Source organism: Cariama cristata, unplaced genomic scaffold, assembly GCF_000690535.1.
Source record: "Cariama cristata isolate BGI_N322 unplaced genomic scaffold, ASM69053v1 scaffold21784, whole genome shotgun sequence".
NCBI classification, from domain to species: domain Eukaryota; kingdom Metazoa; phylum Chordata; class Aves; order Cariamiformes; family Cariamidae; genus Cariama; species Cariama cristata.
The window spans coordinates 35,829-50,347 of record NW_009615037.1 but is presented as its reverse complement, the minus strand read 5'-3'; the positions used below and the strand labels follow the sequence as shown (position 1 = coordinate 50,347).

The 14,519-nt window shown below is 42.3% G+C and overlaps 1 protein-coding gene across 3 annotated transcripts; it reads left to right on the top strand.

The window, feature by feature from the left end:
* Positions 1-922: 922 nt before the first annotated feature.
* On the top strand, positions 923-8,523 carry DRD2 (dopamine receptor D2). 3 transcript variants are annotated; one of them, XM_009699667.1, is made up of 7 exons: positions 923-1,226; positions 4,192-4,301; positions 4,813-4,949; positions 5,631-5,821; positions 6,699-6,785; positions 7,437-7,770; positions 8,330-8,523. In XM_009699667.1, the coding sequence occupies exons 1-7, from the start codon at positions 945-947 to the stop codon at positions 8,521-8,523; spliced, it is 1,335 nt and encodes a 444-aa protein (XP_009697969.1). In that variant the 5' UTR covers positions 923-944. The 3 variants fall into 3 exon arrangements, with proteins under 3 accessions (XP_009697969.1, XP_009697971.1, XP_009697970.1); XM_009699669.1 differs by having other exon boundaries at positions 945-1,226; positions 7,581-7,770; XM_009699668.1 differs by lacking the exon at positions 6,699-6,785 and having other exon boundaries at positions 945-1,226.
* Positions 8,524-14,519: the final 5,996 nt, after the last annotated feature.

The following is a 14,519-nucleotide window of genomic DNA, read 5'->3' as shown; positions in this document are numbered from 1 at the left end:
GCTATGCCTGCATAAAACAAACATAAATACCTAAATATAAAAGACACTTGCAGTTGTCTTTGCTGTGCCTGGATAAAACAAACACAAAACCCCAAATAGGTTCTAGGAACTGTACAGCAAAAACCATGATTTGTTTATATGTTACCTTTGAAAGAGTGCACAGCACGTGGCCATTGGAACGATGGTTTGCCACGATGCCACAGATTTCCACGGAGACCTGTCTTCCCAGTGCCAGAAGCTGCAGAGGCTGGGCTGTCGGATGGCACCCAGTCATGCCCCCACCATTTTCCCCTTTGCACTGCAACCTCGCTGGGGGAATGGCAGAAGGCAGGCACAGTCCAGCCCTGACTTCAAAACTGCTACTGTCAAATTTCATTATCATCACAATTCAGTTCATAGTTCTATTTATTTATTTATTTATTTCCCTGCTGGACGAAAAAAAATAAGGAAAAGCAAAGCAAAAAAAACCCCCAAACACCACAGCCCAAAGCCCCATGAAGCATATGAAAAATAAACAAAGTGGGTCATAGCACATCTGCCCTGAACTGTACACACCTCACATGGAGCAGTTAGTGGTTAGGGAACATCAGGGGAGCTGACACAAGAATCCCAGATGCTCTGCCTGAATAGGCTGTAACACGGAGTAATTAATATCCCCGGCCGCAGAAAACTGGGGGATGAACTAGAAATAGAAATTAACTTCTTGAATCCCTGCCTAGGTATCTGACCATCAGTTCAGCCTCCCATCTGGGTCTTCATCGCATTTCCACTCAGTCAACCATTTGCACACAGGAATTCAGGGTAGAAGGAGCAGGCTCCAGAGAATCCCAAGAGTGAGGTAGCACATGCGTAATAGTTTTATTTTTGTTTTGCATTGTGGCCTTTGACTGTCTTTTCAACATCTTTGTGTCAGGGTGGAGCTGGAATCTGGCACTTTTACCTCCATGGATCCCCTAAACCTCTCTTGGTACAACGATGACATCGGTGACAGGAACTGGAGCAAGCCACTCAACGAGTCCAGTGCAGAGCAGAAGCCTCAGTATAACTACTATGCCATACTGCTCACCCTCCTCATCTTTGTCATTGTTTTTGGCAATGTGCTGGTGTGTATGGCTGTGTCCAGGGAAAAGGCCCTTCAGACTACCACTAATTACCTGATTGTGAGTTTGGCAGTGGCAGATCTCTTGGTAGCAACTCTGGTCATGCCTTGGGTGGTCTATCTGGAGGTAGGTGACCCAGTTTTCTTTCGCAGTACTGAATGTTTCTGGTCAATGGGTAGAGAGAGGGAAGGTTTAGCAGCTTGGACATCAACTATTTCAAGACCTCCTGACTTTCCCAAAACAAAAGTGTTTTTCATTTCCTAACGGTTGGTCAGATTTTTCCAGGAAATGGGCATGATAGCAGATGACATGCTGACTTGAAAATACACTGTTGTTCAGAGGGTTAAATTACAATCTAGTGGCACTGACAATCTGGCCTTTAAATAGAGGAGTCAAGGGTGAAAGGAGCCCAATTGTGTTTTCAAAGCTACATAGATGAACTGCTCATTTTCAAGCATAAGAATGAGTCTGCAACAACATCATGGATGTCACACCAACAAACTGCACCAAATAATAATCAAAACCCTATTTCTGAAGGACTACAGTAGTAAGAAGGTCAGGCAATTGTAGAATTAGGATGTAAAGTCAGAGCTTTTATGTCACGATACATGAGAGAAACAGAATCACAAGTGAGCTACTTTTCATAACACTGCCGTTAGGATGTCACTTTGGTACAGAGGAGCTCTACGCTTCTGCATACAGAGCCATATTTGAATGGCACTGTGGTTTGTTAAAGCCAAATATCCCGAGACTGCCACCTATTTACTTGATGGCAAATGACTCTTGCAACAGTAAATAGTTTGAAAGAATGAAATGCATCTCTAGAGGAAAGAACAAGAGAAGATACACAGCCCCTGCCCCTTGACCCTATTCACTGGGATGCCCGTGTTTTTCAGTCAGCTCAGAGCTGGCACGCTGGTGGCAATCACAACCAAGAGAGAATGAACAGTGGTGAGAAAGCATAAGACTGAAACTATATTAAGTTTACAATTAATTTTCAGGCACTTGTTTATGAGAGAAAACGATAAAACAGAGAGGAGAGCAGGGGAAGAAGCCATAATCAATTAGTCTATTAAGCATTAATGCAAAGCAAAACAAACCCACTGACATGACATAAACTATCGAGAAACCACAATACTAATTATCACTCTAGTTAATTATTGTTTTCATGGCACTTTAAAAATGTAAAGCATCATGCATCTGCTAAAGTTATTAACATGACCACAGGCTGGTTGTGATTGCAGTCAATGCCTCTGGGACTAGTTATGCTCTCCTATTATATTCCTCCTTTGCAACAACCCATTTTAAGCAGAGGCTTATGCTGTGAGAAGCTCTTGCTCTCTTAGGCCCAGCTATAAGATTCTCTCAGACACTCCTTATTTTAATGTGGAAGAATAAAGCACAAACAATGTAAGATGCTTTCCCGTTTCTGGGCTCATGTGTACATGGAGTTTGTCGGGAACCTCAGCTTCCTTAATCTACCAAGTAGGTCAATCAGGCTTTTACATCTCAGCAATACTTTTTTTTTTTTTCAATTTACTTTTGCCCTTTCTGCTCTTATCCACACTCTGCTAAACCTACTGCTTGCTTGAAGCAATGAAAAACATGACAAATACTTGCTGACAGAGAAGGAGCCATTGGACTGACGTAGGTTAGGCACACTGTGGTCCCTCTCTGGGTCTGCAATCTGAAATCAAAACTGGCCAGAACCATTTGTTCTGTAAATATCTTCATTATTTTTTAGGCTTTGTGTCACAAGCTCGGACAAAAACGAACATCAAAAGGAAATCCTTTTAAAAATCAGCCTTGATGCAAACAAATCTTCTACCTCCAAACTTCTGAGGTTTCTCCTACATAAATGAAAGCACTAAGAGAAAGAACTGCTGCAGTTTACAGCATCTCCCATAAACTCGAAACTATGTGTTCAGGAAACTGATTTTGCAGAGGCTTATATCTGGCTGGAAACCTCTGCCTTTGGGCAAATACTCATCAAAGTTACTGATGTAACTGTCTCTTAAGTGCTTTTTTAATCACTGAGTATTCATCTGTCACTCAGGCTTCAATGCAGTCATCCTTTCTTCCTTCTTTATGCTGCCTATGGTTATGTATATCAGAGCAGAAATAACTGAAGAATAGATATCTTATTCATTCTATTTTCAAATGCAGTAGGACTCTATTTTTATTAGAGGAAAATATACTTTTTTCATCACATGTCAAATACAGCAGTCCTAATAATTGCTATCAAACTTCATTGGCAAAGTTCAGTTTCAATAGCAAGATAAGTGAAGAGAAGAAAGCTACTGGTAACTGGAAGTGTTATCATTAGTTCTTTGTCTTTATCACATCATGTAGTGTGCCAAAGAATTTTCACTCTGAATTAAATTCATTTCGTTCACCAAAAAAAAAAAAAAAAAAAAAAAGCGAGGAATTTCTACCCCGATTTTTTAAACTAAGAGATGAAGGAAAGCTCCTTCTTCTCTATTGCTGATCTTTGCTAGGTATAATTGCAAAAAATAGTCTAATAAAAAGATGTAAGTACAATCAGTGGTGCTTGGGATATAAGATTAATGTATTTCCTTCCTAATACTTCTTTGCTTCTAATGCTTCAGGGACATGTTTAAGCTCCTATATAGTTCACTCTGAGGAGACTTGAACTCCCTTATGTCATTGGAGTATAAGCCCAGGTTTGTGTTTGCTGTTTAGGCTGCCCAACTCAATACAGAGTAAAAGAATGGAATTAGGAAGGATAAAACCACACCAGCCCTCAGGGGAATGATCTAAAGAATGGTTTGGGTGGGCCAGAGTACTTCCTTTGTGGCCATGTCATCATTTGAGACCTTTAGACTAGACAGGACAAAGTCCTTGAAGGCACTCAATGGCAAACAGTCCTACCTGACACAGCATGTCATTGATTGCATGTGACCTGATTCCAGCTGGAACTTCTGTAGACAAAGCTTTGATCCCTCTTGAACCAGCAGAACTCCAGCTACCAGCAAGCATCTCTATCTTTCTGCAAAATTCTCCCTCTAGACCCTCTCAGTAGCGTATCCTCAGTGAATTCCTTTACTGACCTTATTCTCTCTCTTTGCAGGTGGTTGGTGAGTGGAGGTTTAGTCGGATCCACTGTGACATCTTTGTAACCCTTGATGTTATGATGTGCACTGCCAGTATCCTCAACCTCTGTGCCATCAGCATTGACAGGTGAGGACTCCATGGCAACAGGTCGTGTGAAATCTGCAGTAGCAAGTCATGGCCATCTTTACATGGTCTAATTTTACCTCTGACTCAGAGACTTGAAAATGGTGAGAGCTAGTGTTGCTGACATCTCGTGAAGAGCAATTTAGAGGACCTAAACAAGGTCTGAGCAGGGATTCCATCAGAAGCAGACACAGAAACACTGGTCTTGAGAATGTAAATGTATATGTCCCCATTAGTTCAGTCCTCCTGTTTGTATACTTGAATGGTGGAGCAGACGTCAGTGGGAAGGCAGTAGCTCAGAAAAAGTGGAAGAAAAATGCTGTGCTGAGCTGACCCCAGCCTCATGTCTTCCAAAACAGGGAATGTGGATGTCTTGGAGACTCATGAAACCTGACTTGCCCTATGTTCTCTTGATGGACCAGCTTTCAGACACAGTAACTAGGTGTAATTTCCCACAAAGTTTGTCAGCACTGGCAGAATAACAATAAACTGGGTTTGTATCTTCATACTGCAGGTACACAGCAGTAGCAATGCCAATGCTGTATAACACCCGCTACAGCTCGAAGCGCAGGGTCACGGTCATGATTGCTGTGGTCTGGGTACTTTCATTTGCCATCTCCTGCCCACTCCTCTTTGGCCTCAACAACACAGGTGAGTGTTATGCCACCTGCAGCTGGCTATTGGCATCTTCCTGGCTTTACCGGGTCCCCAGAGAGTCTTCTGTTACAAGTCAGGAACAAACATGGGGATCAGGTTTTAGGTGTTTTGGGATGTATCCATCGCTGTTTCAGATGTCCTCTCCTGGTGTCATCCCAGACTATTTCTGTCAGCTGCTTCTGGATCTGTTTCGTCTCTTGCTGTTTCAGACCAGTGTTTTAGACACATCAGAACTGAGGTTATGTAGAAGTTTACACAGCACTCCTCAGTGTTATGTTAACATTGTCCACTACAAAATCAAAATCCCTTTTATATTAAAACATGTGAAAAGGAAAGTCATGGGACAAATAGCTTCACTGATACAGGAGAGAAAAGAACTGGCTGTTCAGCCATCGGTTTCATAAGAAGGCTGGATTGTGTACAGCATGGGACCGGCAGGCTTTTAGTTATAAGGCAAGTAATAGCCAGGGACTATGGGTCGTATGTGACTCCCTATGACCCAAGGGGAGTTTGCTGTTCTGTTACCACTTCCAGCTGACACAGTTGTCCCCCCTAGAACCTGAACTCCTCACTCTCTGGGTATCTCTGTGCCTTCTCAAAGAGGGAGAGAAGAGGGGGAAGCCGGCGCTAGCTCCTAGCAGCAGGGACAACAAGCCTGCAACTTTTGTTTTCCAGATGAGAACGAGTGCATCATCGCCAATCCTGCCTTTGTCGTGTATTCCTCTGTTGTCTCCTTCTACGTTCCCTTCATTGTCACCCTGCTGGTGTACGTGCAGATTTACATAGTGCTCCGGAAGCGCAGGAAGCGTGTCAACACCAAGCGCAGCAGCCATGGTCTGGACTCAGACACACAAGCCCCGCTGAAGGTAACTAAACCTCTGCCTTGCTCTCAGCAGTCTCCATCCTTTCCCCTTCCTGCTCCACTTCATTCCCCAAAGCACTCCCTCCTTACTCCAAATGACACTGGCTGGACTAGGTGAAGTACTGGATCACAAAGGTGAATGCTGTATCCTGTGCCATTTTGGAGTCCCAGTTGCATACTCTGGATTATCAGGTCACTGGCTGGTGCTTCACAGGCCTCCCTGGATCTCAGGGGATGTTTCATCAGCAGATCTGCATTAGGAGCTGCTTCATTAACCAAACTGCATTTTCTTTGGCTCTGCTGAGTTTGGGTTGGAGTACCCAAGACTGCAGGCTATACTATTTTCTGAGTCAGTCCTGCTGTTGTGATGAAGAAATTCAATGGAAATTGTGTGCGTGGCTGGGGTGCAAACTACATCGCTGGTAATGGTACCTCTGCAGTGAAAACAGCCTCTCAAACCATGAGCTATGTGCATAAGTGGAGTCCAGCTGAGCGTGTTTAGTGTGAGACCGCTTGTCAAAACGCTACTCTCGCAGCACATGCAAAACAACCAGTAGGAATGTATAGTCCCAGAGGCACTACCTCCAAACTGCGTTGCCTCAGAGGTCTGTGCCTTGTCAAGCAAAGGAGGCAGTGAGACAGGGATAGACTGAAACATAAGCAGATCTTTGTGGTTTCCTTCCTTTTGTGAAAAGCACACAGGATACTTGCCTCCATTACTGCTTCTTCAGAGTAGTTTACCACCGTTCTTAGCTCCTTAGTCACACCGATTAATTTCTGCTTCATGCTCTGTGTTTGTATTTCCACGTGCCTCCCTTACCAGCTTCCCTTCCCAATTACTATCTGCTTGTGTAACCTCTGAGCTGGTGCTTGCCCCTTAGGACAAATGCACTCATCCAGAAGACGTCAAGCTCTGCACAGTTATTGTGAAGTCCAATGGGAGTTTCCAAGTTAATAAGCGCAAAGTGGTGAGTGTTCAAGAGAAGTGGTAGCTTTTCAGAGCCTTTAGATTTCCCCTTTCTCCTTTCAGGAAGCAAAATGAATTTACGTAGGGTGGGAGAAAAATAAACTAAGAACAAAGGTTACCATTCAAACTCAAAATTTAAATATTCTTCCCATTCCTTAGAGTGAAGCAGGGTTTTAAGATCATAGAGCTCAAAAAGCCAAACTAAGCTCACCTAAAGATCAGCTACAAAAGCCATGACATTTTAACATTTTGTGTCTTTGATTTTCTTCTCCTCTCTGTTATTTATTTTAAGTCTTGGGCTGCATTGGCTTGGTTCACTTTTGCTTGTTGATTTTGGTTTTATTTATTTATATTCTGAAGACCTAAATAAAATCTATAGGGAGTCGAGACAGTGTCTCTCACACTTCTTAACCTCTTTGTGCAATAAAGGAGAGTGATTCACTCCAGTTCTGTTGATCCCATCTACCCAAAAGTATTCTTACCTGTAAACACTTTACAGCCCTTTCTCCAAGCATCTACCAAAAATGTAGAGAGGGAGAAGAGGGATTGATTGTTCTTCAACATCATTCAGCTTCACTCTGTAAGGAATGTCCATTGCTCCTCTCTCTGTATTTATCTGTCTTTATGTTATGGACATTTGATTCCTGTCCAGGAGGCGGAGAGTCACATAGAAGAGATGGAGATGGTGTCCAGTACCAGTCCCCCTGAGAAAACCACCATCAAACCAGCACCACCAAGTAACCATCAGTTGGTTGTGCCAGTTGCTTCTAATCAGGGCACCAACTCAACCCTGCAGGCACCCTTGGACAGCCCTGGGAAAGCAGAGAAGAATGGACATGCCAAAGAAACATCCCACACAGCCAAGGTCTTTGAGATCCAGTCTATGCCCAATGGCAAGACAAGGACCTCTCTCAAGACTGTGAGCAGAAGGAAACTGTCACAACAGAAGGAAAAGAAAGCCACTCAGATGCTAGCCATTGTACTTGGTGAGAATGCACATTGGCTTCCTCTTGTGTTTCTGCAGAAAACCAATAGCTACCCGGGATTAGGACAGCCAGGCTGAATGGCCAGATCGCCACAGACATTATTTCACTTGATACATTAGAGGATATGTAGGCAAGCAGGCAAGAGGCTGCCAACAGGAAGGCTACCTCCTTCCCAGCTAGGAACAGTTCACAGTGCTGTTACAAAAGGCTCAGAAAGCTGTCCGTCTGTGGGGTGTTTGGACCGCCAAAAGACGGCTGGGTGCAGGGACAAGAGAGCTCATGGGCTTTCTAGAACACAAAAGGCAGCACGGCTCAGCAAGAAACTGACACCTCCAAAGGCCAGATTTTTTTTATGTAACTGGTCTAATTACATTGGCAAAGAAGTTCTTTAGTACCTGGATACTCAGATTATAGACTATGAGACTTAACAGACAAACAGAAGGCTTATTACTCAGGGAAACATGTTTTCTTTATACCCAAAAGAATCTTACTGTTCTTATTGTCTCAAAATTTGTCCAGCTTTCAGCAATCAAAATCTGTTTCTTTCCTTTTCCCCCAGGTGTTTTCATCATCTGCTGGCTCCCATTCTTCATCACTCACATCCTGAACATGCACTGTGATTGCAATATCCCCCCAGCAATGTACAGCGCCTTTACGTGGCTTGGATATGTCAACAGTGCTGTCAATCCAATTATTTACACTACCTTCAACATTGAATTTCGCAAGGCTTTCATGAAGATCCTCCACTGTTAAAAGTAAACACAGCAACCACATTTCTAAGAATGAGAAAAAAGAAACCAATGCCATTCACGCACAGAAATGGGCAGCCATGGAGAGGTCTCAAGCTCTTGTATTGGGCATGAGGCCTACAGTGTTACAACAGTGCCATGCCCATGCACCTCTTGGTGGGGATGTAACAAGGACCTTCACGGGGGAGGTTCTCTCATCCCACGAGGTGACCTTTGGACTCTGGGACACCAATCCTAAGGGCACTTTTCAGAGCTACCCTCACACTGTGTTTAAAGTGGAAGCAAAAATCAAGACACACTCACTTGATTCTTCCTTGTGGCCATCTAACCTTGAGGGTATTAAACACAGACGGTTGCAGAGCCATGTGAAGGTAGCGATAGGTCACTGCTGCTACTGGCTTGCGTGTTACGTCATTGATACTATTCTCACCAAAGACAAGACCATCTTTTCCACTTTGCAATAGGAGCCAGACAGAGCTTGCGGGAACTCCATGCAATAGCTTTGCCTTCACCTCGAGCTGACTTTTCCAGTATTAAACTGCTGGACCCCTGAGAAAAAACTTTAAGAGGTCCCCAAGTGGACTAAGAAGGTTCTGCCACATACAGATTCAACCCTGCAACAACGTGGGCCTACAAGCAACGGGCAGGAGGAAGAAGGGGAGCATAAGTCCCATGTGGGACCACTACATCAGTGTAAATATGAATAAATAGGATTAATTGAACAGAAGCCCAAGCCAAAAAATAGATGGAGAGAAACTACAGAAGTGATACCTTGTATTCCATGGTATACATTCAGATCAAACAGGACACCAACTATCAACTATCATCAGGCAGCCCAGCAGCAATTTCTGCCCACCAGCATTTCATCTCCTGTCTCTTACAAGAAGTTTCAAAGCTCGGTGAGGAGTGTTAGTGTGGTGAATGTAGAAACATGAAGACAGTGTGCCAGGTGAGGCGTCTGCAGCCGTGTCCATCTCAGATGTGAACTTGAACAAGCTAAGTTAGGTCCAGTTCTTCCCACCTAACTTCAGGGTGCCGTGAAGCCAAGGACCTCAGATATGATTCGCCTATGTGTCTCAATAGAGAGAGTGTAGAACAACTTCGTGCCTAATTGACATTAACAGTAAATGAGATAAAACTGTGTGATTTGGAAAAAGCCAGAATAAAAGCCCAAGAAAGTCCCTAGCTGGATGTGCTCCTGTGTCCAAGTTGGACTCTGGACAAGTCTGCATGTTTCCAGCATCCTTTACCCTCTGACATCTATCTTTCATGGATTAAAACAATTGAAAATCCATAACAGCATAATTGCACCATGTTGACTCTGGCATTGCCAAATCCACACTGTACTTACTAACTGTACTCAGTTCACAATATATTTTGTAATATCTCTGTAAATAAAACATAGTAAGATGAATAAAATGACATGGAAATAGGTCTGGCTAGGAATTAATGTAGGATCTGAAGAACTAGATGATTACAATGGCTAAATGCAGAGGCAGGCTCCCCAGTTCTAGCTACCTGCTGTTTTCTAAAGATGTTAAAACACAATTTGGAGAGCAATATAATCCCTTTTCTCTCTATGCAGTTTGTGGAATATTCACATAGTTTCTGCTTCAGAATAGATAAAGACTGTTGCCAAGGGGCGGGGGTTTATTCTCTGGTTTTCCTATATTGCTAACAAAGCATTTTCCTGTGGGATGGACTGTGCTGGTAGAATGTGTTCCAGCTGTATATCAAGAAGAAATTATGTCAAGCAGCTATAACACATGCTCTCAGCTGTTTTCTGAAATTGAAACAGGAGTCCCATCTTGATCCAAAGGTTGCCATTCTAAACCTTGTATTCCTGGAAGAGGCTGATAACCAGTGTTATTAGTATTTAGTCCATGGACTTGTATAACATTTAAACATGGCTCTTCAAGGTCTATGCATAGCTATAAATGTAAATGAAGAGGGATACTACGGATGCCTAAGTGCGTCCCAGCGTGGTGAAGGATTTTAGCACATACCCTCAGCAGAAATAGGTTCCATGTATTAACTGAATAACAGAGTACATGGTTATCAGAGCAACATTTCGTTGACATACATCACCCAGGTGTTACATGATGCTATCAGAACAAAACATTATGAACATGTAAGATAGGACCAGTCACTCTTCTGTCTTAGCATTTTAATGGACAGCTAGGGAACCTTTATACTGTGTACATTGATAGGAGTATCGGCAAGGAAAAAACCACTTCTTACAGAAGCACAGGAAACTTTCCAATCCTTTTTTAATCAGCAAATTGGAAATACTAACTCAAGAGATCTCAGGCACACATTATCTGTTCTTTTTTTTCCCAATATTAACCAAGCAAATTCACTCAGTGATGGGAATCAACTCATACTGGTATTACTTAAAAGATTCAAAGAATAATGGAAAGTCAGTAGCTTTTTTTGGTGGAAAAATATTAACAAGCTACTGCTCAATTTTCTAACGTATTTGCAGTCGCAAAGCAGAAAGGTGCCATTTGACTTAGTGAACAGATGGGGAACTGAATCAAAATAGAAAATAATATGCGTATAGACAGAAAAGCTTTAAAACATTTGGAAGTTGCCATAGGTGATATTTGCCCTGTACTAAAACCTGGTGTGAGCCCTCAGAACAAGTGGAATGTGAATAATGTCTCAACTTTGTGCCATAATTTGATTCTGTGTTCAGTGTTAACCCAGGACAAAATCATCATCTTCAATACTGCGTACCTTTTTCGAAAATTGTGTTTCTGAATCTAGATGCAGAACCTTTTAGCTCAGCTCACCTGAACTACTAGATGAAAAACTCTTCCAAAACATCATGGAGGAAAAGAGCTGCTGAAAAATGGCCTATGTCCTTCATATGTTTGCTAACCTGGACCAAAAAAACCCCAGGTGTCATTTCCTAGAAGTTAAGTATTTGTTGGGAGAAATTACCTGCAGCCCATCATTCATCCCAATGACATTTTAAGCCACTCATTCCTAACACTCCAGACTCAAAGGTATCTTGTGGGAATGTCTATATCCCCACTGCCCTTGGAGAGGTGGTAATGCCATGTCTGTTCATCTCCTCTGCAGCATGTTGCCATAAAACATCTACACTTAAAGACAACAAACTAAAGCACTTGCCACCCATGAATCAAGCCTTCATAACTCTTTTCAAGAGAGGACCAAAATATGTCATCACCTCTGGTTTTACAAAGAATAAACTAATGCCAAGAGCAAGGATGGTCTTTGCCATCTGTTTGTACAGCACCTGGCACAACGACAACCAGCCTGTAGTTGTGATGGAAGGTGTCTGTAGAAACTTCTGAAAATCGTGAGAAGTCAATTGCATCATACAGGACTCTGAGGCCTCTTGCCCACATATCTGGGGCTGGCAAATACAGTCGTCACTGTTACTTCCACTCTGGAAAAAATACTGCCTTCCCAAGGACTTCAGATGGCGGGACATGCTGACGGTGGTAAGAGTAATGATAATGTTTTTTAAAACACATTAGTGAGAGGATTTCATTTCTTCGTTCCTGAAGAAGAACTTAAGACCCTTGCTATAGTCCCTATTTTGTGATTCATTATTTGTAATTGAAGCTTTAGTTCTGCCTATTGAGTCTTCCTATTCCTGCTTTTCTTCCCTGTGATTCACAGCTCGCTGAAGCTTGTGTGGCTCTCTGCACCCCTGAACAAGTTTTAATTAAGAAGCTAGTGAATTCTGCCTGCACTGTACTTAGCACTTGCCTGCTTGCTCCCACTACAGTCATGATACTGTTTATCTTCCTGATTGAAGAGTAAACTAATTACAGTAGGTCTAACCAGCTTGTTAAATCCTGCTAAAAAAAAAAAAAAAACAAAAAAAAAAAAAAAGCCACTACCCCTGTGGTGAAAATCTCCAGTGAAAACATGACTCCCTGAAGAGTCAAGAATGTATAATACCCATCAGAAGTACATGTGACACCAACAAATGTCTTCATGCAGCACTGTAATTAAATAGAGACTTGCACAAGCTACCCTGATGTTATATGCTTATTTTGTTCTTTTTACCAGAAGCAGCAACAATGGTGTTTAGCTGCAAGGGGTCAGACTCTAGGGACTTATGGTTATGCTATACATCATACAAACACGTAATGGGAAAAGATGGCCTTCAGATGAGATCTTGCGTTTTTTCTGAATTTCTTTTGGATTAGCTGCATTTTTTTTCTTTTTCTTCCTTATCCTTGTCTATCTTTAAGAATTCTAGCTTTTGTCTGGACTGAAGCTAGGAGAATCAGGTATGGGAAAGAAGGGGTGCAGAAAGACACAGACAGAAAAGAAAATGTTCTTAAATTTCTCCATCTCTCTTCTCTTCTAGACAGAAGCAAACTGGGGAGGATTTGGAGGAGGAAGGGATGGAAAACAGATAAGTACCTAGCCAAGAGCAGTCATGCTGGTACTTCTGGCATCACAACAGCTGCCTGTGTTTACTTTTTGGCACTACTCATTCAAATCTGGTCCATAGCAGTACAGGTTCAAGACGGGGATTGAAAGCCACTGCTCTCACTGGAAGACTGCTTGTCTACATGAGCTGTAAATGTTGAGGGAAACAAACATATATGAGTCAAACATAAGTACCAACCCCTATGAGTTTGGTTAGCAACAAGAAACAGTTGCGTGGAATCTACAAATGCCCGATCTCTCCAAATGCTTGGAGGAAATAAGTAGAAGCTGTCAGACCACTATGGCACTGCAGGCAATTTGTATAAGTACAATATTTTTAATGCTGTATTTTATGCAGAAGTTAATATGCCCCAAAAATGTAATTATGGACTTCACTTGGCTAAGCACACCTAACGTAAGAATTCACATCAGCGGGAGTATTTCAGCTGTCCACCTCTATCACTTGGTCTTGCATAAAAAGGTTTTGGTGAATTCACTGCATGGGGCTGGCAGTGCAGACAGCACATTGCAGCTGAGCTCTGTGTAGTAGCTTCTACCAAGGCTAAGTAACTGGTCACATGGAGGGTTTTGTGGGTTTTTTTCTCCTGTGTTTCACTTCACTTTTATGCTGGAGAACTTCATTATTTCGTTTAGGAATATTTACATTTAAGTTGCACTTACTGTTGCACTGTTTCCTCAAGCTACCTGCTGAAATGTTTGGTATTTATGTAAGAACTAATCCAATAGATGCATGTGAACCTCAGCCAGGCTTAGTCAGCAGAACAGTAAAACCTCAGCTTAGGCTGCCACACAGTTGGGGTTTGTGGATAGTTCTCTCCAAGGTTATTTTCTTTATACTAAAAAAGAAGAAAAAGAAGAAAGAAAAAAAAAAAAAGGCTTCCTACTGCTAGGGTAGAAAACTATCTATCTCCAAGAAATGAACAAACTGAAATTTCAGTTTAATGGCATTTTGGATCCTTGGCATGAACCGAAGGTTTTGGTCTACTCGGTTTTGAACCAACACATCATGGAAAGATAATCCCTGCCCTGAAGTCTTCAGCTTATACAGTAACCAGAATCTCCAAAGCTTCTAGGTGCAATTGATGCTTAATTCTCCTTGCTATATGATCCAACTCAATGCCACCATGACTAATGGAAAATTAGGTGCTCAAATGACACACCGCCCACCAACAGAGTAAGTGGTATTCCAAGATGAAACAACAGCACACACACCAGCCTGTTTTTAGTGTGTCTAGCCCCAGCCCGTCAGGATAAAAGGCCAGCTACTATGAGGTTCTCCCTTACAGCAAAATTTTATTTCTGAGCCTATGGACTACAAAACAAGCCCAGCAACCACTGCCAGCAAGCACTGTTCACACCATTCAGAAGAGAGAAAACAGAACTGATCTGTCCGCCTCCTGGGGCATTTGAGCGAGTCCTATAGTTTCACGTCAGGCCTGACGGATTAATGGATATGCTTTTTTCTGCACATCTAGCAAAAAAAAAAAAGAGAGAAAACCAGTTGCACTTGTTAAATTAACTCACTCTCTTTAATCAAAGCTTCTTTTAATAATTAAAACT

What these genes read in the sequence shown, in the direction of transcription:
- DRD2 (XM_009699667.1), top strand. Translation starts at nt 945, where the DNA reads ATGGATCCCCTAAACCTCTCTTGGTACAACGATGACATCGGTGACAGG. An exon ending in TGTGCCATCAGCATTGACAG is followed by an intron (nt 4,302 to 4,812) that starts GTGAGGACTCCA and finishes TTCATACTGCAG; the next exon opens with GTACACAGCAGTAGCAATGC. An exon ending in ACACACAAGCCCCGCTGAAG is followed by an intron (nt 5,822 to 6,698) that starts GTAACTAAACCT and finishes CTTGCCCCTTAG; the next exon opens with GACAAATGCACTCATCCAGA.